Below are 23,070 nucleotides of genomic sequence, written 5' to 3'. Positions count from 1 at the left end.
CCACTGATATTCTGGAAGAGATATTAGAGATCAATGGCCCAATCTTTCCATTTTTCAGATAGGAAAACTGGGACTCAGAGTGCTTTTGCTCAAAATCCTACATCCAGATTGGCACAAAGTTAAGACTAGCCTAGTCTGAATTCCCAGTAATGAGTCTTAGTTTACCATATTCCATGGCCTCATATATCCTTGTCTGAGACAACATTGCCTCCAAAGAATTAAGCCCTTTGCTGCAGTGATTTTGAGGGGAGGAGTATATTATATAACCAATTGATGATAAAATCAGCATGGTGGGAAGCCTTCTCAAATGGTGGTCACATAACCCATGATCACATGCACTGGAAGGGCACCAGCAGCAGATGTGCCCAGCATGAAAGATGTTGACAATGACTGGCACATTACAAAGTTATGTCTACGTGGCATCTAAAATTGCCAAAATTACTTTTTAACAAAATTAAGTCAATGGAAGAAAGCTATTCTAGCCAGTGTTTGGGATTATACAAACAATAGAAATGTGTGATGAGCTAAAAATTTCAACCTCTCAGTGTTCTAGTAGTCCAGTTTTAAAAAGAATAAAATGAATGGAATAAAATTGTATCAGGGTGCCTTTGGGAAAAATCAGAAAGCCACTGTCATTTTCATTTAGAGCTCCTAATAGCAAATGTTTAGTTCATCAAGAAAATGAGAGCCTATAGACTTGCCAAGCCAAAGTGTATTTTGCAACTGGTCAGACTGGTTGTATTCCATAATTTTAGAAAATGATATGTGTGATTTGATAATAAGAAAAATCTTTAAAAAATAAAACCTATGTCCTCATTTTACCCTTGCATCGGCCAAAACATTCCTGGGGTTAACTGGTTACCCAGAGGGAGGAAAAAGAAGTCCCAAATCTTCAGTTTCACCTCCCACTGACTAAATCACTACCTCCTGACAAACAACGAAGTTACAAAAACCATGAGCTTAATTACCCAAAAGGGGAGACTAACCCGAACATAAACTGCCTATTCAAAATATTTTAGAAAAGAAAGAAAAAGACAAATGCATGCGTGCACACACACACGCACACACACACACACACACTACACTATCTTTAGAAACATAACCATCCTTTAAATACCCAGTGACCCTGCTGTTTGCAACATATGGATTGGCAGAGGATAGGATTTCCATCGTAAAATATGAAGGCTAACTCTCTTCTAGAAGTTGTAATGGTCTTTGACAAAGCCCAGAGGTCACCAACCAGAATCTCTTTAGGTTTTGTAAGTACTGATAAGAGAATTGCTGTAGTGGTTACCACTTTCCCCTTTCCCTCTGTGAGGTTCTGTTACATCTGGATTTTCAACCCCCCTCCAGGAATGCTGTCCCCTCCCCCCCTCCTCCACCACCTTTTGACAATGGGCTCGTTAATTCCAAGCCTCTTAAGAAACTGTCTCCTTTTTAAGTACAAACTGTCTTAAATTCTAAGATATACTGGTTCCAAAGGGGAATGGTACGGAATCCCATTCTGAAGAGATGTCTGCTTCTCATTTCTTCCTTCTATCAGAAGACTCTCGTTAACTCAGCCCATAGCCGTCACACAAAAATAAAATCCACTGGGATAAGTAATGAGCTGCAGGCCTGTTGGGTGTATTCAGCACAATGTCCAGGACTTAAAACCTACATCCTGGTTGATGTCTGAAATGCTTCTTTTGTTGTCTGAAGGCATCCCTCAAAAGCTATGGCTTCTCTCTTTGGTTTCTAAGTGGCTGCTTCTTACATTCTTCCAAAGCTAAGAGAATAATAGTTAAATCATAGTTTTAAAGATATCACAAGCTGTCATCCTAAATTAAAGCTTCTTTTTTTCCCAAACATGATAGGCATATCTCCAAGAAGGAAGAAGAGTACATACTCCTTACTTTTTTAGTTCTATCCTCAGAGACCAGTAGTGAGACTTGAGATTGTTTTTGCAAAACCTGAGATGTTTGCACATAATTAGAAATAACAGTACAAAGCCTTCCCCAAGCTACTCTGAGCTTAAAAACAGAAAAAGAACAGTCACAGAAATTCAAATATAGTCTATATGAGCTACTGACCTTCCTCCAAAGAGTACAAGGGATGCCTTTCTACAATGCAGTGAGGAAGAGAATGTAAAAAAAGAAACTGGATTCATCAAAGATCTTCACAGAAGATAAGCATTCCAAAGATCATCAACGCACTTGTCAAGCTTTCTTTCCAGATTCCACTGCTCAGCACCAAAAGATACACTCTTCATCACACATTTCCATAAACACACACAAATCACCCAAATGGAACCTTGAGGGATCTCTAACACACACAAAAAAAAACATATCTCAGATCTCTTAAAAACATTTCAACATTTTGGCCTTGTGGGCAACCTGACAAGTTAGCATTTTTCTTCCAACTCCTAGAACTTGTGCGTAGACTTGGCAGCTTTTCATGCTCCATGGATAAAAGAAATTACTGTATAGAAATAGAGGACGTGGCTAATGTCTAAAAAAAATTCTTCCCTATTCTTCTGAATGACTTCACTAACTCATCTAAGCCAAAACTGCTGACCACCATCCTCCTTACTTGTGCTTGTAGCATGCTGGGCCTCCTCTTCATCATGGTGCTCATGGTGAATGAGAGGAGAGTGTGGTTCGCGGGTCCAGTTTTCTCCATTAGCACTGGTGCCACTTCTGTCCACATCTGCCGTGATGATGGTTATATAAACTGTGACTTTTTAATCAACCAACCTTTGGCATTGTGCTCTTCCATTACAAAGCATGCTATTTAACAGTGCTATGCCTAAATGGTACCTCTGAGCATCTCTGCTCAATACTTTTGAGTGACTCCACTAAACTCTCCCAAGAGAAAATCAATGGGCATGAAATTTCTTAATGATTACCTGTTGTTCTACTATAATCACTTTGTCGAGGGCAGCACCATAAACCAAGGTAATGTGTTCATTTTTATAATAAAGCAACATAAAGTATCTTGTGCCCAGATGGTATGATTGATAAATGACTCCTAGGTCGAACCGAGTATCCTCATGAAAGTTTAGAATCTGTGATGAGACATTAACTACATTTCCCACCGAGTCCTGATGATTGACCTTTGCAGCATCATAGACTTTGAGGGAAAAAAAATCTTTAATGAAGTATGCATAACCCATTACCAGTCATCCTTGTAGTAGTCTGAAGTAATACTCCTGGATTCGATTCGCCTGGGCTCCACGGGGTCCAATCCTGGTTCTGTTTTGGGTGGCTAAAAAGCCGTGGTGTGGTTGGAACTGTGATAATGATGATTGAAGCAATTAGGAAAATGTTAGCTCTTGAGCCTTCACTACTTGTTTTACACATCTCTCTCTTCTTTGGTCTATACAATGAATCATCTATACCAGGCTGTATAGATGGTTGAGTGAAAACGGAGGGAAAGCAGAGAGAGAGGGACTTCAGCTTGATTCAGCCAAATTGTCAAGCACCTCAGTGTCCTCTGCATTCTGTCAAAGAACATGTTGGTGTCAGAACACAACATGTTCCAGAGAAAGCAGCGAAAGGAGCTGCAGCAGAAGGAAGAACAGCTTTGGAAACACCCTCCACCGAGGAGAGCCGAAAACATTAGCATTTTGCCCATCCATGCAGTCTGTAACAGCCCTGTGCGCCTGAGAGCCCCAGGAATTGGTATCACTGGCAAGTGTGCTACGTGGAGATCTCAGGCTAAAGAGGTACATACCTGAAAACTATACCATGATGATATGATCACTTTATTTCATTAAGAGTTTTGGTGGGGGAAGGCATACCCTGAGCAGCCAGGGATTTCCTATAGATGATTCTAAGAAAGAACATTGACCCAGAACAGCCATATGATTTACATTTCTGAATATTTAGCAAATGCCTATGGTATTCTCAACAAATAGAAAGCACTTCATGAGCAAGCCATTCATAGCCAATGAGAGAAAAACAAGATTCATACATTCAGTAGAAAAGCACCATAGGTAACCCACCACCATTAGCAGATGGTCAGCTGGGGGGGCGGGGGGTGGAGAAAAAAAGAAGAAAAAGAGGCATATATCCACCAGAGGCTGAAACTGTCACCCAAAATGATAGAGCTGGAGTAGGAGACATCTGACAGAAGGATCACGACAAAATTAGGATCAATTGCTTTTGTGAAAATATTATGTGCAAATCCATCCTAATTCTTCCAAACTTATTTTGATACCCAACTTAAATCTCCACTAGTTCTTTTCAGAACTGCAATACCATCAGCTCTATTTCACAAGTGAAGCAAGTCAAGTTTAGAATCATTATGCACATTCTCAACAAGCGTGAAAAAGTGGCAGTTGTCATATCCCTACAGAAGAAAGAAGGCATCCTGCTTAATTACGTACACAGGTGCCAAGCAGTGCGCTGAAAACAGTGAGCTGAAATTGGAAAATATGCCACAGAGATGAAAAAATACCAATGAGTATTTTCCCCAGGAGCTTTATCACACTATTTATTTTCAGGTTGATCTGTTTGGGTTGCCACCCAAGAAAGCTGAGTTTCTCAAGTATCGAGACCACATCTTTACTGATGGCCCCACCTTCTGTGTCCTGAACCCAGAAGACAGTGTGATAGTAAAGCTCCAGTGTTTTTTGGCTATTTGATTTTCTCTCTGAAGTTATTAAAAGGGGTTTCCTTGTTTTCTAGACCAAGCTCTGCAGAGGTGTCCAGTCTAAAGAATATACCACTTAAGAGCTTAGATATAAAGTGTCTAGGTCTTCTTCAGTATTTGTGGCATCGATGCCATATACTCCGATGCCTCAGAGCCCAAGTTACTTTTTGGACTCGTCTCTTCCTGGGTGCTGTCCATTTAGGGGACAGCATTCTCAGGTTTCAGTAAGACAGTCAGAACTTCAGTGACCTGAGAGAGTCCATGTCACACCACAAAGTTATACCATCTCTGAGGACAAGAGTGATGAAGTGATATGGGAAATTCAGGTTCAGAATTCTCATCTCTATTCAGCAACATCTCCGATCATGACAGATATGTCCAAGAAACCCGGTCATCTGGCTAACTATTAGACTGACCTTTGCATGTGTTTTTAAAGGATGTTTCTCAGCTCAATTTCCATCTCTGCCCTCGAAAAGTTTTATAACCGTCACAAATTTGGATACTATTATGCAGTGTATTCACTATTTGTTTTTAATACTTGGCACTGTTTCTATTAAAGCTCAGCTAACACTTGTCCTTCCCTTCTTCTAACACTTGTCCTTCCTAGTCTCTTAATTATATGGGTGCCCTATTCATTTGTTAAAACTTGATTTGCCCCCTTGATTTCAACCAAGTTTTGATTCTGACGATTCTTGAATTCTGGTTCCCAACTTTTAAGCCTTTCTAGGACCGTTTAAGTCTTCAGTGTAGAATCATCTACAACTTTTAATTAATATCCTCCCACTCACATTCTACTGCTTCAATAAATGATAGTTTGAAGGCAAGAGCTCTGGCTTTTTTTTTCCATCTTTTTGTTCCCAGCACCAAGCACAGTTAGGTACACAATAAATATTTGTTGTAGTGTTTTCCTATGCCATTCTCTGACAAAGCCCAATAATTCAAGGAGAATCTGCAGCAGCAGATCATATAAATACACAAAACAGAAAGAACCTAAGGCATTAGGAGTTTTATAAAAGATATTTTCTTCATTGCTCCATTGCTCAAATGGAAGGAAGTTTTGACTCCCATTTTGAAAAAAATAATTTTTTCTTCCTTCATGATCTAGGACTAAGGTATAACTAAAGTGTGATAAGCCATAGATTTATGCTCACTTTCCACATTAACTATTTCCCAAGGTAGGCACTATTGGGCATCACTCAGATTAATCAGTAAGCCTTCCATAAATGGTTCTACTGTAATTGATTATTCTTACTGGTGCTGGAGATAAAATCTTCATCATCATCAATGCCTGATCCAGAATAACTGGGGTGTTTGTCTCTTTCATCTTCATTTTCTTCAGTTGGTTCCCAGCCTGCTGAGATGATACTTGAATCCGTACCTGTTGTGGTGACTTATGTTAGTGGCTGAACCGGATGCCAAGCAACCCATTTGACAAAGGAAGAAAATCAGGCACAGAATGTATAATGGAATTCCCAACATTTTAAGAAGAGTGAGACATCTGAGTTGTGTACCCCCAAATTCTTATATCCTAGTCTCTGAAGCTAATGCATAGATCTAAAAACAATTGGCTGTGACCTTTACAACTGAACGCTCTCTTTAAGGAAGTTAAAAGAATAAATATGGACATAACCCCAGCAAAGAAACAAAAGAAGAGAAGGCCAATAAACTCTCCCCCTTCCATGCTTTCAGATTATTAACTTATTAAGCATGTGCCATTAAAGCTAGGGTGTCAAGAATAGAATGAAAAGATTTCACATGTGCCCATTTGTTTTGTCCAGCCACTTTCAGAAAACTTTCGGAATCCAAACACATCCATCATTTTTTAAAATCCCATAGGTGTATTCACTAATTCACTATTTGTTAACTCATCTGTTGGCCCTCTAGCATCACATCACCAGAGCTCTGAACACAAATGCAAACTGAATTACCATCCTCAACAACAGAGTAGCATCCAACCACAACAAAATTAGTCAATTCACAGAGAAATCATGCCTGGCATTTCTTAATCAACCAAAAGAGTCGACCAAAGTGGACTGGAGCCAGGATTTTGAGAAATTCTCATGTTTTCCCTTCTGGACACATCATAGGAAGGAAGATGGAGACCCTCAGCCTCTTCTCAGTGGTTGCTGTAGAAGATGTCTCTTTCCTGAAAAGGCTTTCATATACTTTCAACGGGGGTCATGCTATATTTTGGAGTGACCATTTGTCTTTTCTTACTATCAGTGGCTGCCCAAAGAATAGTTCCACTGAAGGAGAGTTTCTATATTTTTCTAGCTCCAGCTAAGCTATTTTATTTTCTCATGGAAAGTCAATAATTTTTAATGACTTTTGTCATTTTGGAACATCTTTCAGAGTCAAAATTTTGTTCTGTCATCAAGAAAGATTGGCCCCCTTTCATAGTGCTCTTATTAGCCTCCTCTGGGCCTGTATTAATTCTGTGGAATAGAAAGAAGAAATCTGCTTATTAATGCTATAAAGTCAAACATATGGGTTTCCAAGTTCATGATGCTTCAAAAGTTATCAGAAACATTCGTGAAACCAGAATGGACTTTAGGCTAAGTATCCCCGAGGTCAATGAACTATTGAAAATTGTCAAGAGATCTTATGAAATAATAATAACTCATTACCAGCCATTATCGTTGTTGTGTGAAGATGATTCTTGGACTCTGATGGTTGAAACCACCATGAAAGCCAATCCTGGGCTTCTCGCCTCTTGGTTGCTGTTTTGGGAGTTGTACCACTAGAGTTCCTCAAAGCTGTTGTAACCATAATTGAATTGATGGTTGAAAGGTTAATTATCAGTTCCTAAGAAATAGCACTGTATATGCTTCTATTCTTTTACTACTCCAGAGAGTCATCTATACTGAGTATAGATGGTGGGAAGAAGCAGAAAAAGCACAGAAGTTCCACTTATTTTCAAGGCTCATACTGCAGGTCATAGAATATCAGAAATGGAAGGACCTTAAATATTATCTGGTTCATGATCCTTATCTTAAAAAGGAAAAAAACTTGCTGGATGGAATGTGCCTTGTCTGGAGTCAGAAAGGCCGAATGACAGAGTGTATGACGGCAGTCTTTGATTTTTGAAAAACTATAGCATAGTAGAGGGATTAAATTTTTGTCTGGCTCCCAAAAGGTCAAACCAGGACCTGTGGTGATAATTGCAGGGGGACAAATATTCTTCCAAGTGTTGGTTTTAAAAGGTTATATTCTAAACTATCCAACAACAAACTTCCTCATAAAGTATCGTATTCCCCACCATCAGAAAGATCACTTAGTAGGAAAACTGTGTAGATCACATGATTAGAAGTATTGATTGAGTGGGGCACCTGAGTGGCTCAATGACTGAGCATCTGCCTTCGGTTCAGGTTGTGACCCTTGGGTCCCAGGAGCAAGTCCCACATGGGGCTCCCTGCGGGGACCCTGCTTCTCTCTCTGCCTATGTCTCTGCCTCTCTCTCATGTTTCAAATAAATAAATAAATAAATAAATAAATAAATAAATAAACAAATAAAATCTTTTTTTTTAAAGTGCTGATTGAGCTAGACTATTGAAGATCCTCTCCAAATCTGAGAGTCTATGATTCTGAAACCAAGCTCTCCAGAGTCCTCGCCTTTCATGTTCTACGCACTTTATCTTGGCCAACCAATATCATTCTCCAAGAATTTAGGGTATGATATTTCTGCCAGCAATCCCAGACATGTAATCCCAGCAATCCCCAACACGCAGAAGAATGCCACATGAAAGGGAAGACGGAAAAAGATGCCTTCCACCTCTTTCCATTTCATGTCCAGATCCTCCAGCAATTTTGCCCATGGTCACTTTTTTTATACCAACGCTATACTTTGCAAAGCAGAACAGGACATTCTGAGTCCATTTTTGAAAAGAAGGAAATCAACTAGGAAAGATGGACAGAAATTAAGTGACCCGATGATCTCACTAATAGGATCAGAAGTAAGAGTCCTGGTTTGAAAACTTCCCCAGACTGCCATTTCTGCCACCATAACGCACACCAGAAGAGTATTACATAGTAGATTAAAAAACAAAAAACAAACAAACAAAAAGAAAACTAAAAAAAAGTTGAAGCAGAGAGGCTGAAACCATCATGAAATCCCCAAATACAAAAAAGTCAGGTGTCAAGAAAGCCCAGAAATGGCCCAAAACAAAGCACTGGCAAGAAAAGTTTTTCCTTCACAATGTTTGTTCTATGAAGACAAACATTGAAAACATTTAGCATTTGAAAATAGCATATTGTTTTTTCTGCAGCCGTCTCCCACGTGACCTTTATCACCACGATACGCAATCACAACAAAACATCAGCACTCTTTTCCTTACATGAATATTTGTTAAAATAAAAAATATACTCTATTCAATGTGTTATAAACTAAGCCAGTGTTAAGGACCATTTTTATTACTCCCCTTCTGCAGAAAGAATGCCCAATTATTTTGAAATATGGCCATATCCTCCCACAACCAAAGTTGATAAATGAAGATATGCTTGTAATCTCCCATTGTTATAGACCTGGAACCTCCTCCTGCATGAGCTCTCAGTTCAGAATTCTTTGCAGGGATTTAGAGTTACTACTCAAACATCCAGGGAGCCTAGATTCTGATGGAAAACAACAGGTCACTCGTCCACTTTACAGTTGAGGATTTCAGCATCCAAACAAGTGCACAGGGCCTACACTTTCCATCCGTAAGTCCGCATTTCCTTCTATTATTATTGACTGCGATCATTAGATCAGCAGAAGGTAGGAGTCTGCATTTTCCTTCACAGACTTCCTTCAAGAGGGTATATTCTGAATGGATCTCCTAATTGAAGCTTCTGACGGAAAACTAATTCTGATTCTCTGTGCATGTTGCCAAAGGGAAAACAAGTAGAACGTAGTATCCAGTTGTATTCCCAGATCCACAGGCCTCTCTGATAAAAGAAAGGGTACCAGATCCTGATTCCCTCAAGATGGAGAAGGGACATCGGTGTGAGACTTCAACATGATAATGGATGTCCTTCTCCTTGACGCTGAAACTCCTGGATGCAGGACAATGGATAAGCAGAAGATATAAGAGTTTACCTGTTGTTGCTGTTGCCGTGTGATCCTGAGTCTTAGGCTGTGAGTTACCAAACCAGGACCACATCCAATTATTTTGCTCCTGAACTGCTGCATGGCTGTTTGAGTGCACAGCTGAAGTAACTGGATCAATTACGAAAATACCATTTAGTGAGATCTTTTCCTTTATTCTCAGTTCTATGTATATATAATGTCTACACCTTTAATAGAGTGAAGATTAGAAAAGAAAGATCGAGCTCTGGTTTTATCATCCCAGTCTCCTAAAGTCTCTTGGAATCTCAGAACAACATGAGAAATGCAAATTTTGAAATGTCTGAATTCAGGGCTACTCATTCTTCAAACGGGACCCTCTGTATACAGGCTAAGAGCAAAATCAAGTAGGAACTTAACAACCTGTGAAGGAAAAGAGATCTTATGTCTACTTGATGGGGCGACCCGGCCATGAAGTGAAGGTCTTTGATACAGCATTACATAAAGTTGTTGTCCTTCATTTATTTTTGGGGTGTCTTTAGAGGTGTTTGCTTGTATCTTTTGGGTCTATCACTTTATGCAGGTAGCTTATGATGACAACTGGCATTTCCAAAGCTCCACCCACACTCATTAACTTCAAGTCAAGCTTTATGCTAGAGCAGGAACTTGGCAAAGGGTGTGTGTTCAAAATGTTGAAAGCAGATAAAGTTTTGTCAAGTTTCCATCTATCACTTTCTGTCATTGTAATTCTAATTCAAAATGTGTTTCCAGAAAGGAAACAAAACTGCCCAAGTTAGAGAAATTCTGGACTCTATTCAAATTAGAGAAAGGATAATCAGTGATATTTTGCAATTTGGAATCTCCCATTTGACTCTCAAGTAGGACTTGAGTCCAGAATGTTTCCCGGTAGAAGAATAGCAAAGATGGTCAAAATAAACATCTAAACCAGCTGAGATTTTTAAAAGCCATTTTGAGTTATACACCCCTTTGAAAATCTGATATAAGTTATGACTTCTGTCCTCAAAAAAAGTGATCTGACACATACACATTCTCAACATTTTATATATTCTTTCAGGCTCTTGAATGCCTTATGGCCTATTATTGAACCTGTTGGAGGGCCATGAATTCCAGGTTAAAAGCTTTGACTCTATATACACCAAACACCAACAACCTGTGCAACATGTTCCATGCTACAAAGGACACATTTGCACAGAACAGAGAGTAGAGAGATGGGAGCCAATTTCACCAATGATGCTCCCAGATAAACCTGAGCATCCCCCTGAGGCACCCCATTCTGCCCTTAGAAATTTTATTAAAGATGCAGAGCTCCTGCCACCTTCACCCCATAGGAGACTGAGAAGAGATCAATGGGAAGGAAAGATACAAGAGCAAGATTGAAATAGAAATTGTTTCTATTTTCCCAAAAGGAGTCATATAAGATTTGGGGAAAGTGGCAAGAGCTATTGTCTAGCCAGCAGAGTTTCCAGTTTCCCCCACCCAAGTAGGCCACACCAGACCAAAAATATATATTTATATATTTCTTTGACACCCAGAAGACAAGGAAATAGAGCATTCTAAGGTAGGAGTCTGCTTCCTGAATTAGTTTAGACTTCTGGATTCCAGAGAATTCCAGATCACCAATAGAAAAGAGGCTGACGACATGCCTCCAGGAAGGCTCTTCCAAGAATAACATTTATAATAAAAAGCCTGTTGGAAGTCAAAACCTACCCAGATGGTTGTTTTTTATGGCTTTTCGTATTGCCACCCACTAAGGACCCTTAAGGAAGGAATGAGCCCACCAACCTAAAGACACACTTCTCTGTCCTCGGCCAGACCCCCTCTTGTCCTCTTGGATGTATTAGGGAGGATCTACAGTCACTCTCTCCCACCAAGACCCACCTTTCAGTCCAATAGTCATGAAGCTTTGGGAGTCTTCTCACTGGGCTCAGAAAATGGGGTCTATTCAGGAACTTACCAGTGGTGACTTTTTCTAATATGCCATGGGCTACTTTCAAGTTCCCATGCAATTTTTTTTTCTTGGACATTCTTCTTTGTATGAATTGATTTATTGAGCTGCCATTGGCCATTTTTGACGCTATGGCCCTTCAATGACTCTCAGGCTAGCCCTGGACTCACTTTGTTGGACCAATGAGTCTCTCTCTTCCTGAACTACTAAGAGAAACTTAGCTAAGCGCTCTGAAAAGAGGAAAGCACAATTCTTTTCTCAACCCAAATCCTGAACTCTGTTTAGTTACATCTCAAAGCATTCCTTCTCCTTGATTTCTGAACAGTAGATGGGCTCCACAATGGAGAGTCCAAGTCTGAGTCAGTAACTAGGGCAACATTTAGCACAGAGAAGGCCTCAAATATTGGTTTATATTTGGAAAATATTGGTTACTAGCTAATGAATCCTTATTTCCCTTCAGTATGACTTTCTAATGGTACTTACCACTGGATCCCAAGCATCAGAATAGGCTTGGTACATAGTAGGTCCTCAAATTAGGTTTGCTGACTACCTAGCTTGGGCAGGAAATGTGCAATCCTTAGGAGATGTGCTATGACTGTTCATAACATATCCTTGTTGCCTTTCTAAAGCACATGTGCAATACTCATTATTTTACATAGGCTAATAATGGCTTAAATGTTAATTTCACCTGGTTCCTAAAAGATATTTTGCCATGATTTTCTTCTTTGGTGGGAAATAATACTTTAGTGTAGACTTGATCTGCCTCTCACTGAGACCACTAATTATTATGTTTGCCAACGTCTGACAAAATTGCATGCCCTGATGATAGGCACCTTCCACATGGTAACATTAGCAAGGCAGGGAACTCAAGAAGCAGCCAGCAGCCAGCAGCACTGCCTGCTTGGCTTCCCGAAGCTCCTCTCAAGAAGGGTCGTCCATGGGACAATAGACAACGAGGTGACACAACTTCAGAGAACCAGTAATCTGGGAAAGCAGGAGCAGTTTGAAAACGTCTGCTTCCTGACAGTGCTTCAGAGGATCTGCAGAGAATGACCAGACTCCAAGCCCATTTGTCCCGCCCCCACAGCAAGCTGCTAAGAGAAATCTGAAACACTGGTGAGCAAGTCACCTTGTGTTAAATCGTAGCTCTCTGAAGGTTGCCCTGGCTTCTGGGTGACAAGGCACAGAAAAGAGCCCTATCTTGAGCATTCACAAACCCGTGAATGTCCACCACAGTCTCTGGAGCCCGGAGTTCCACCCCTCAAGAACCATAGTCAGAACAAAAGAAAATCCACAGCATACTAGGAAAGCTGCTCAAGAGGCAGATGTCCACTTCAGTTTGAATAATACTCCACAGAAGGAACACAGCCAATCTGGAAACCTGTTTTAAAACAAACCATAGGGAAAAAGCAGAGAGGGAAGCAAAGGAGGCAAGAGGGAGATGCAAACACTTTCCAGTGAAAGTGGAGCATGAAGGGCAAAACCCCAAATAAATCTAACGCAACGTTTACATATTTCCACTCTCGCAGTCCTAAAATAATGAATTATCCACGTAACCAAGCAAGTATTAATAGCCTTCCCCTACAGGCTGGGATAGACAACTTTTAAGTAGATTTAATTTGATCAGTTAACGCCATCAGGTATGCTTCCTTAGACCAAAAAAAAAAAAAAAGAGAGAGAGAATTTTTTAGTAAATCATGGGTGCTGAATATGACGGAATATTGTACCATTGATAAGATAACATAAATCAAGTTAAAACAGAAAAGTATAAAGTTGAACAAAGCCAATGGAATGGCTTGCATACATTCTAAACCCAACTTTATGAGGACAATCTTATCCAAAGGTGGATAAGAACAAGAAGGAAACATGTAAAAGTAAAAATAGCTTCTGTATCATGCTTGAATCGTCACCACATCCCTGGGACAAGAGAACAAGAAAAATTGTTGTACGAAGCTTCCAGTACAGCACTCCTCATTCCGAGGTAAGCAAAACAGTGGAGTAGATGGAGGAAAAAAATCATGGGATGGTAGCAGGCAAGACATACAGGGCACTGACAACCACCATAGCCCACCTCCCCAAATGCTGTCCCCAACTTCTAGACACAGGAGACAATCAACACACAAGGGAATGCATATCACCCAGGAAGATCAGAGACATTTTTTGTAAACAAATCACCATTGGAAAGCACAGTGACCCATTCTCCTTACTGGTAATGGGGGTATGCTCTGAGTTGCTAGACACCCTGGGACTGTCTTGGTCCTGGGTCGGGTATGCAGTTGGAAGGTGGGTGTGGAAGATGTTGTAGCCTGCCGAAGTGCTCCTTTCACTGGAGGATCCACTGCTCACATCATCGTCAGTGGGGTTGCTGGGGTTGATGTCTTCAGGGTTGGTTCTGTATTCACCCTTCTGGCTGTAGCGGGTGCCATCACGGTTAACGATGGCTGGGAGAAAGAGGACACACTCTGAGAACTTGACAGCAGACATTTTCTGGGTGTTAGGAAAGACTGTGGATTATCAGGTGAGACAGTGACTTCAAAGCTCTTCTTCTTTGTTATTAAGCAAAACAACACCTAAGAAAATCTACAGCCCCCCAGCCTACCCATGCACCCTGGAAATGGGGAGGGGGAACGAGGGGGTATTTGGAAGTTCCCGTGTTTGAATCCCGGCTTTGTGTGCCCCTAGACAACACCGATGCTGAGCTTCCCATTTGTAAAATGGGGATGCCACTAACCTTTGGCTCCGAGCACTGTATGATACATGGTATATAAAGTGCTTAGCATGGGATTCAAAATTTAGCTGGTCTCAATAAATGATAGCTCTCCCAGTGGTTCCTATCCTCCCTTTTCAAGGACGTGTAAAATCTGTTACTATTAATTCCATCTACTTCTAGAAAGGATGTGAAGTAGGCGACAAAGAGGTCAGTAGTCTCAACAGGGAATAGATGTCTGCAAATCCATGAAGAATGAGGCTTTCTTTCTAAGGTGTGAATTGTGTCCGTCTAAGTGAACCCCTGCTCTGGCTAAGAAATCAGTGGGCCTAAATGCTGGACACAGCCTCTGCCCATCCTCTGTGAGATTCAACCTTGAAATTAAGAGGCACGGATGCATATAAAGATCAAAATCTTTGATTCAAACAAGCAAATGCCTAGAATGCACAGGAGAAGGAAAAGCAAGAATGAATTTGTTCATTGTTCCTCCCCGAAAGGATTTGCTGCCTTCAAGTCTGGGCCACTCACTGCACAAGTGGAGATTTAGCTAAAATTATTTTCTGCTATATTGCACTAGACTAAATGTGCCTTTTGTCCACCTGGCTTGTCCAAGTGGAACTATTAGCAAAACATAAATTAAAAAATATAGCAAGGGCGCCTGGGTGGCTCAGTCAGGTAAGCAGCCAACTCTTATTTCAGCACAGGGAGTGATCTCAAGGTCATGAGATGGAGCCTACTATGGGCTCTGTGCTTAGTTGGGGGTGGGGGTACTTGAGATTCTCTCCCTTTGCCCCTCCCCTCACTCGCTCACTCCTTCTCTAAAATAAATAAATAAATCTTTAAAAAAATATTGCAAAATCTCAAACACCCTGATAATCTCTGCAGATGAAGATGTGATAAGAAAATAGGACCAAACTCATACAGGTCTGGACTTTGAAAGGCATTTGGTGGGGACCAAGGAAATGGGACATTTGCTGAACATGACTATGGGCCTGGCATGCATCAGACATTGACCTTTCTTCCTCTTCATTTCAAATCTCACCTGTTGTTCCATTATCCAGATGAGAAAACTGAGGCTCAGAGAGAGTAAGTCAATCCTTTGAGATCACCCAGGTGGTAAGGAACTAGGATTTCAAACCGAGCCTGACTGAGACAGCACATCTCCCCTTCCATGAGGCACAGGTCAGGGACAATTTTTGACCTAACAGTGGGGGGCTGGATTTGCGTGGCCAGGTCAATTCTCATCCCTCTGCCACCCACCCCCACTGTTCCCTTGCACACTGAGGGGTCTGGCCCCTAGGAGGCAGAAGTCAGGCCTCCTCAACACTGACACTTTTCAAAAAAAGTGAGGTTCAGTAGATCAGGGTTATGGTGAGGCCATAAGATCAGGGTTAATAAGTTGACCTCTGAAAATTTTGGTTGGGCTTTTCTGTTTTCGTACAGTGTCAGATGACTACTTCTCGGGATAACCAAGATGACTTTGCGGTTTAAATAATGTTGAGATCCCTACCAGGAATTATATGCCCCTTATAATTATCTTTCAGCATGCAATTAAGTCAAACAGAAAATTTAGGGGGCTGGAATGGGTCTCTCCCTAATACGTATAATTCCCCCTCGAGGAGCGAGAACATGGCTCACACTCAGAACCTTCAGCAGCTAGAATTAAGAAGACTATTTAATTTGTCCTACATTTAAGTGTATTTTTAAGGATACTGTTTGCTTATGACCAGTAGTTTGGTTGTTCACTTGCAGGAATTTGTTTATTCATTATTTTATTTTTTTAAAGATTTATTTATTTGAGAGAGAGAGAGCATGAGCAGGAGGGGCTGAGGGAGAGGAAGAGGGAGAGACAATCTCAAGCAGACTCAACCCTGAGCATGAAGCTGGATGCAAGGCTTCATCTCAGGACCCTGAGATCGTGACCTGAGCTGAAATCAAGAGTTGGACACTCAACTGACTCAGCCACCCAGGTGCCCCTGCAGGGTTTTATTTTTTTTTTATAAACGTATTTTAAGTAGAAAAGAATGGGCTAATTAAGTGAAAAATATCAAGTAGATAATTGCACTGTGTACACAGATGTGCCAAAAAAAGTGAAAGTGGTTTCCAAATGACTGCGGTTTGAGGAACGATGTGTTGGGGTCAACCAAATGGTAGTTTCAAGCCACTGCAGGGAAAGGGGAAGGGGGCAGTGAATCACAGGCAATGTTCCTTGCCTTGGGGAAATGGCTGTTCTTCTCTTCAAATAGGAAACACAGAAAACGCGCCTAAACCCTTTCCCAAGAATGTGGTCACTTAATCAAGGTCAGAAGAGATACATACTTATGGTAATTGGTCCATCAAAGGCATTGGGGAGGTGTGTGACCGATGTACAATCTTCTTCAGGTGGAGCTATGGAGTAGCAAAAAGAAAAAGCATGAGGACTCTAAAAAATAGGAGCAGAACTGATACCCATTTCTAGTAGTTAGGATGGGGTTTTATTAAAATTTATCCCACATAATTCTCTTTTTTTGACTATTGAAATATGGTTGACACACCGTGTGACATTAGTTTTAGGCATACAACATGGTGATTTGAAAAGTCTACATATTACTCAGTGCTCACCCCAATATGTGTAGTTACTGTCTGTCACCTTACAGCATTATTACGATATTACTGACTCTATTCCCTATGCTGTACTTTTCATCTCCATGACTTATTTATTTTATAACTGGAAGTTTGTGCCTCTTAGTCCTCTTTATCTATTTCAGCCAACCCCCCATCCTACTCTCCTCCGGCAATCATTAGTTTGTTCTCTGTTATTTACGAGTTTGTTGCTGTTGGTTCATTTGTCTTTTAGATTCTACATATAAGTGCACAAAATGATCTTTCTTTTTCTGAAACTTGATTGAGTCTCCTAGGAACTTCTCTGACCCTTGCAATACATTTTTCACTTTTATTTACCTTCATATGTTTTTGGAAGCTTACTTGTTCCCCTTCCTACCCTAACAGATCCATTTATTAACAAATGCATAGAAATGTTCTCTTTCGGGCATTGGGGAAGGCTGGAGATACAATGGGAAATAAGATAGACATGGATCTTTTCTAATGAGGCATACATTAGAATTACTTTTTAAGTCTGTTATTATAAAAGGAATGTGGGAACACTGTAAAGGCATTTTTCAACAAAGGAGTGCATGAACTATAAAAAGAAAATCATGTGTAATCCCAATACTATACAGAAATGATAGAAACACATGACAAATATAATCAAATGTTTATCAACATGAACAGCATGTGACTATGAAGACTCAAATAATCACCAAGAATTTACTTACTAGAAATACTCCACAGCAAACTAATCTTTAGTGTCTTTATTAAGGCACTGATGTGTTCATTAATTTAGCTAAGCTCCGTAAGTGCCTACTCTGTCTAGACAGCTTCTCAACATAGAGTTACTGAGGTTGTCCACCATTGGTCCAGATGCCCAGACTATTTCTTGGGACAACTGTTTGGCATATCTCACCATGGAAACCTCTGGCTTCTTTTCCTTGTGTCCTCCATGTATCCCCTACTTTCCCCCTTCTTCAGAAATAAAGATTTCTGACTGTACCTTAGGCCTTCCTGATCACCTGGAGACATTACTAAGTAGCCCTCTAAGAATATTGTGTAAAGGCTTCTGAAGACAGGCCCTGAAGGTTCCACCCTGCAAACCACCCTTGAATCCTAAGAGAAGATGGAGAATGCCTTAACCAGCCATTCCAAATGCTCTATTTGGTAACTAGACCTTGTATTGAGCTCTAAAAACTCAGAGAGCTTTAAACTGGCTGTGCTGTTGCAGGAAGTATGGATCCATTTGCATATTACAGCTTTTATACTATGTGTGTGTGTACACGTGCACTCATGTGCATGCACACATATGTCTGTGCACAAAATGGCAATTTATTTGTTAGGCTGGTTTCTCTCAGAGTTGCTTCTTGGCAAAGAGGAAGGAAGAAAGGGATGGATGGATGGATGGAGGCAGGTAGGCAGACTGCTATCACAAGGAAGGCTGTTACCACAAGTATTTTTAACTGTTCTGCCATAAATTGCTAGGTAATCATGACATTGGACAGAAACAGAAGTTGAACAAAACAAGATCTGGGTGCTTGCCAGTTCCTAGAAGCATCTTTTCTTACAGGTAAAGGGTACCTGCCTATTTCTTTGGCCTCATAGTGAAACTAACTGGAAGCTTTATACATTCATCTAGAGAAAAGCACATTTTACAAAAAGCCATTTTTGCAAAGGCTAATTAAAAGATCTCCCAGAAGAGAGTCTCAGAGAAAGTCATATCCTCAGTAAGGCCTTCCCTCACCATCCAATCTCAAGAGCCCCTTAACCAATCCCCCACATATATCACCATCACACATTTGCTTACAGTTCTTCTGGCTTAATGCTGTCTCAAATTCTCTTGTTCATTTTACTTGATGGCTGTTCATGACACATCTCCCCACCCCTAACCTCTGCTACCCACCCAGCTCCAAAGAACTACATAAATTGAGTAGTGATGTGTAGTGACCTTATCTATCTCAGCCAGTACATTTATGTGTGACGGGTTCAGAGAGGCAGGCACTCGATAAATATTTGTTGAATGAATGAAAGAGGAAGTACCATTATAATTCCCATAGGTTCATTCTTCTGGGAATCATACCTAAGATGTTAACCCCTCCAAATCATCTGCAGTGATAAACATGTCAAGAAATGTTTAGATAAACCCTGACTGGCAGTGCCATAAGAAATATGTTTTAAAGGGTTCAGATATATCAGTTCATTTATTCATCTTGAGCATTACTCATGTGACAGATTTTTTTTTAAAAAGGAGCAAAGAAATGAACATGTTCCTTTCTTTGCTTTTGAAGAAACCACAAGGTCACGGGTGACAATAACAACTAATACTCCTTTAGATTTTTGCAGTTTTCAAAAAAAAAAATCTCCCAATGATTTCCTTATTTGAAAATCAGGGCAAATAGCCCCCCTGGGAGATCTTGATGAGTATCATCCCGTGTGTTTGGGTAACACCACCAGAAATGAGAAGCTTCTGATACTGTTATGTTGCACAGACCCAGGAAGAGGCCTTGGGTTATGACTTTTTAATGGCAGGGTTGGAACAACCTCCCCCAAATTCAGGCAATAGTAGTGCATTGGGAAGGAGTTTCTAAGGGGTAGGTTGTGATATAATGGGGCATGGTGTAAAAACACACTACGGCAGTTTTGGAAATCGTTAGAACATTTGTTCAAATGGAGCCTCCTCATGCTCCAGTTCACCTTAACTTTTATAAAGAACACCAAATCAAGCAAGCGCACCGCGATGAATGGTGACCCAAATGTGCAATTAATACATTCACGCTCCCATGTCAGATAGCAGGGCCTCACTGGCAGTCTTTTATTCTGTTTAATGAGCACTGCGCAGCTGGGAGAATGGGGCCTGGTGAGCTTTTCCTGAACCTATGGGGTTGTTAGAAAGACTCTGGGTGGGCTTCCTGGTGGGCTGCAACTCCAAACTGTGCCTCAACTGTACCAAAATAGCCAAGAGAAATGTTAATTATTCAGTCTAGCCAATTACTCAGTGCCCGATAGGAAGACCTCTTCCTCAATGCCTGATACAGTCTAGGTGTCCAATAAATATTTGTTGAGTAAATGGGCAAACGAATAGATAAATGAATGTAGCCTCTTCTCCTCGATTCCTCCTTCAAAAGAGAATGAGGCAGTTTACCAGAGGCAAACTTAAAAGATGCATTAATTCAAGCCAGTTCGCTGGGCTATTAACACAGAGGTCACCAGGCTCGGGCTGGGCCTCACTGAGACATGAGGCAATCAAAATCAAAACCATGGACCTTTCTAGGGGCTGCCTTATTTTCATCTGTGAACCACGGGCAAGCATGTTTTATAAAAATGCTGCTGAAACTGTAAGCACACGGAAGTCTTCTGCTAATATTGAGCTGGCTTTGGTCCCTATAGACCAAGAGGGTTTGTAGGGGGCCACATCACTGGGCCTTGACCATCTGTCTGCAACTCTCACGCTAAGCTGGACTCAAGGATCTTTCCAATGAGATTCTCTGCATGGAACAGAAGGTTCATAGCAGATGAATCGACATATCAAGATCCATGGTTCACTCAGCGCCTCTATCATCTGACTCTAAACCAAGACATTTCGAATTTATTATTTTTTTATTTCGGAGACGTCTTCTCCAGCTTCTTTATTTATTTATTTTTTGTTTGTTTCATCATTTCAACAAGATTACCTCTCAAGACAAGAAATATAGCTGCTGGTTCTTTCTCACCCTACTTGCCCAGCAGGGTGCTGACTGCATAGAGTTGATCCATAAACACTCTTTTTAAAACTTGAAGAAAAACTTATAAAAGCAGCCAATCCACATTACATTGGGATAGAAGAAAAGGAAAAATCTTCTCCTTAAACTTTACTACTTTCATATGGCCATTCTGGTGTGAATACACCAGCTGCACTTCTCCCTCTTTTCAGCTGGATTAACACCTCCCCCACCAAGGAGAGTTCACTTCCTTCTCTAAGGCCGGACCTAACCTTACAGGCAAAAATGAGGGGCAGGGAGAGAAGTCTCCATAGTAACTTGTCCACGTGGCTGCCAATCCCTGTGTGAGCTTCTACCTTTTGGAGTTAAGATTCTTTCTAGCAAGCGATACTAACCTGTAAAATAGGTGAGACAATGTGAATACGCAGCAATGTAACTTATGGCCTACGTACACTGGACAAGGTCCAGTGGGAGAAGAAATAGGCAGCACCCTGAGACTCCCGAGTATGCAGTCGCATGCTAGCCCTGTCCCACATGACCAGCCCTTTCATCCGACACACAGTCTTTCTTCCCAAAGTCCTCCTCTGACCTCTGGCACTAAGAGAAGCTACCTAGACCATGTCTTTCTGTGTCTATTTCTCCTTTGCCGGCATGTGGTTTGCTCATCATCATGTCCTTAGAACAGACATTCTGGGTATGGGTATGGGAACTGGGTACGGGCTGTGTACTGTTTAGCCTCATTGGGATGCTCCTGTCTTTGATTAAACTCCTTCTGCATTCCTTGTTCAGATGCCAGGGAAGAAGAAATACTCTATAGTTCTCTTCTCCTTGTCTTGCATGTCCCCCCACCCAAGGTTTAGTGACTTGCTTATATTTGACTTGCATATATTTGTCTTGGCCTCACACCCATTTCAACTAATCAGCCCTGAAACTTTCTCTTTCTCCAAATCTCCAGATTCCTCTTCTGAATGCCCACTTGGATCCCTACTGCTCACGCTGCAGCAGGTGGTCGGCAAGGTCTCGCGATTGCTTGGGTGCTTCTACTTGCACTGAAAAATCCATGCAGGTTTTATATTCGTTTATGATATCTGTGTTTGTCTCCTGCAAACAACGCCTGAGGTCATCACTAGAGAATATCCGCATTTGTCTCACGCATCATCTTTAACCACTTTCCAGCTAACTGAACACCCTCCTTCCCGTCTTTAAGTAAAACTGATGTGCCAGGAAGATGTGTCGGGTTTACCCCATGGGTCCATCTTCCCTTCGCACAATCTCAGACCTCCCTGAGCAACAGAAGGCCCAGTTTGAGAAGTAAGTAATCCATCCATATTTGATTGTGGCCATTCAAAGATTTGACACCTGTGTTTCTGACCCTTCTCAGAAGACCCAGAAGATACATAATGACTAGAATTCTTGAATCTTGCTGGACCCTGAGTTAGACTTAGAAGCATGAGCTCCTAAGCCACTGTTTGGAAGCAAATGCCATAGACGGGGAGAGGGGCCTGGCCAGCAGCAGCCTGGCACACACATCCTAAGTTGGCTTTCTTGTTGTCTAGGTGTCAGGTTCTCAGATGTTGGGAAAGGAAACTTGAGAAGGTCAAAGGCCTACTGGGTATCCTTCCAGCTTTCTCTCCAGCCCCAACATAAAATAAATGCCTCTAAGCTAAGCCATTTGGTGTGTACCCCAATGCTACCATTAGGTTCATGTCACTTCCCTACTCAGACCCCCGCAATGACTTCCCATCACACTGAGAATAAAAGCTACACTCTCTACCATGGCCCATAAGGCACTATGTGTGCGCTGGCCCCTGCTTACCTCTCTGACTTCATCACTTGGCATTCTACCTTCTGATTGCTGGCCTTTATCCTCTTGGGCCCCTCAGTGTTCTCAGAACAATGAGACCCCAAGGCTGCCCCACGCCTGGCTTTGCACACTGATGTCAGTTGGGGCTCTCTCAAGGGCACCTCCTCACTGGCACCTTCCTCGACCACCTTCTCAGAGAAATGCTTCTCTAGCACTCTGAAGCCTCTTCCTCTCTTTTTTATAGCACTCGTCACTCTATGACTTCATATTATTTATCTGTTTCCTGTCAGCCTCCCTGCCTAGCGAGTAAGCATCCTGGACATAGGAATCTTGTCTCTGCTGTGGAGGTATCCAATGAGCATCTGTTATATGAATGAAAGCTACGTGAATCCCCACTTAAGCCAAGACTCAACTGCTGTCAGCCATGTCACCAAAGGCTTGTGCGCCCAAGGCAACCCCAAAAACAAAGACAATTCACTTGGAACCAACCTGAAGCATTGAAGCAATACGTGTCATACTGGGAGGTGTTGGATATGAGGATGTACACCCCTGTGTGGTTTGCAGCACAAATAGCATTGGGTTGGATACGGGGGATCACCACATGTCCTTCTATGAACCCATACCTGCGAAAGAAAA

At 41.4% G+C, this 23,070-nt stretch overlaps 1 protein-coding gene across 5 annotated transcripts in view; it reads right to left on the bottom strand.

The window, feature by feature from the left end:
* The window catches only part of CD44 (CD44 molecule (IN blood group)), an 87,616-nt gene that overhangs the window by 24,289 nt on the left and 40,257 nt on the right, over nucleotides 1–23,070 (bottom strand). For 2 of the 5 annotated variants that reach the window (XM_072759111.1, XM_072759113.1), the window contains exons 3-9: nucleotides 22,924–23,057; nucleotides 16,666–16,734; nucleotides 13,847–14,080; nucleotides 7,263–7,391; nucleotides 5,888–6,013; nucleotides 3,158–3,271; nucleotides 2,572–2,688 (exon numbers count right to left, since the gene is read on the bottom strand). In XM_072759111.1, the coding sequence (XP_072615212.1) occupies nucleotides 2,572–2,688; nucleotides 3,158–3,271; nucleotides 5,888–6,013; nucleotides 7,263–7,391; nucleotides 13,847–14,080; nucleotides 16,666–16,734; nucleotides 22,924–23,057 (923 nt within the window). The remainder of the gene's footprint in view (nucleotides 1–2,571; nucleotides 2,689–3,157; nucleotides 3,272–5,887; nucleotides 6,014–7,262; nucleotides 7,392–13,846; nucleotides 14,081–16,665; nucleotides 16,735–22,923; nucleotides 23,058–23,070) is intronic. The other 3 variants (XM_026012849.2, XM_072759114.1, XM_072759112.1) reach the window with 2 other exon arrangements.

This window comes from Vulpes vulpes, chromosome 5 (genome assembly GCF_048418805.1).
Source record: "Vulpes vulpes isolate BD-2025 chromosome 5, VulVul3, whole genome shotgun sequence".
Taxonomy (NCBI): Eukaryota; Metazoa; Chordata; class Mammalia; order Carnivora; family Canidae; genus Vulpes; species Vulpes vulpes.
The sequence above is the reverse complement of the archived record's forward strand: the minus strand, read 5'-3'. Positions and strand labels throughout refer to the sequence as shown.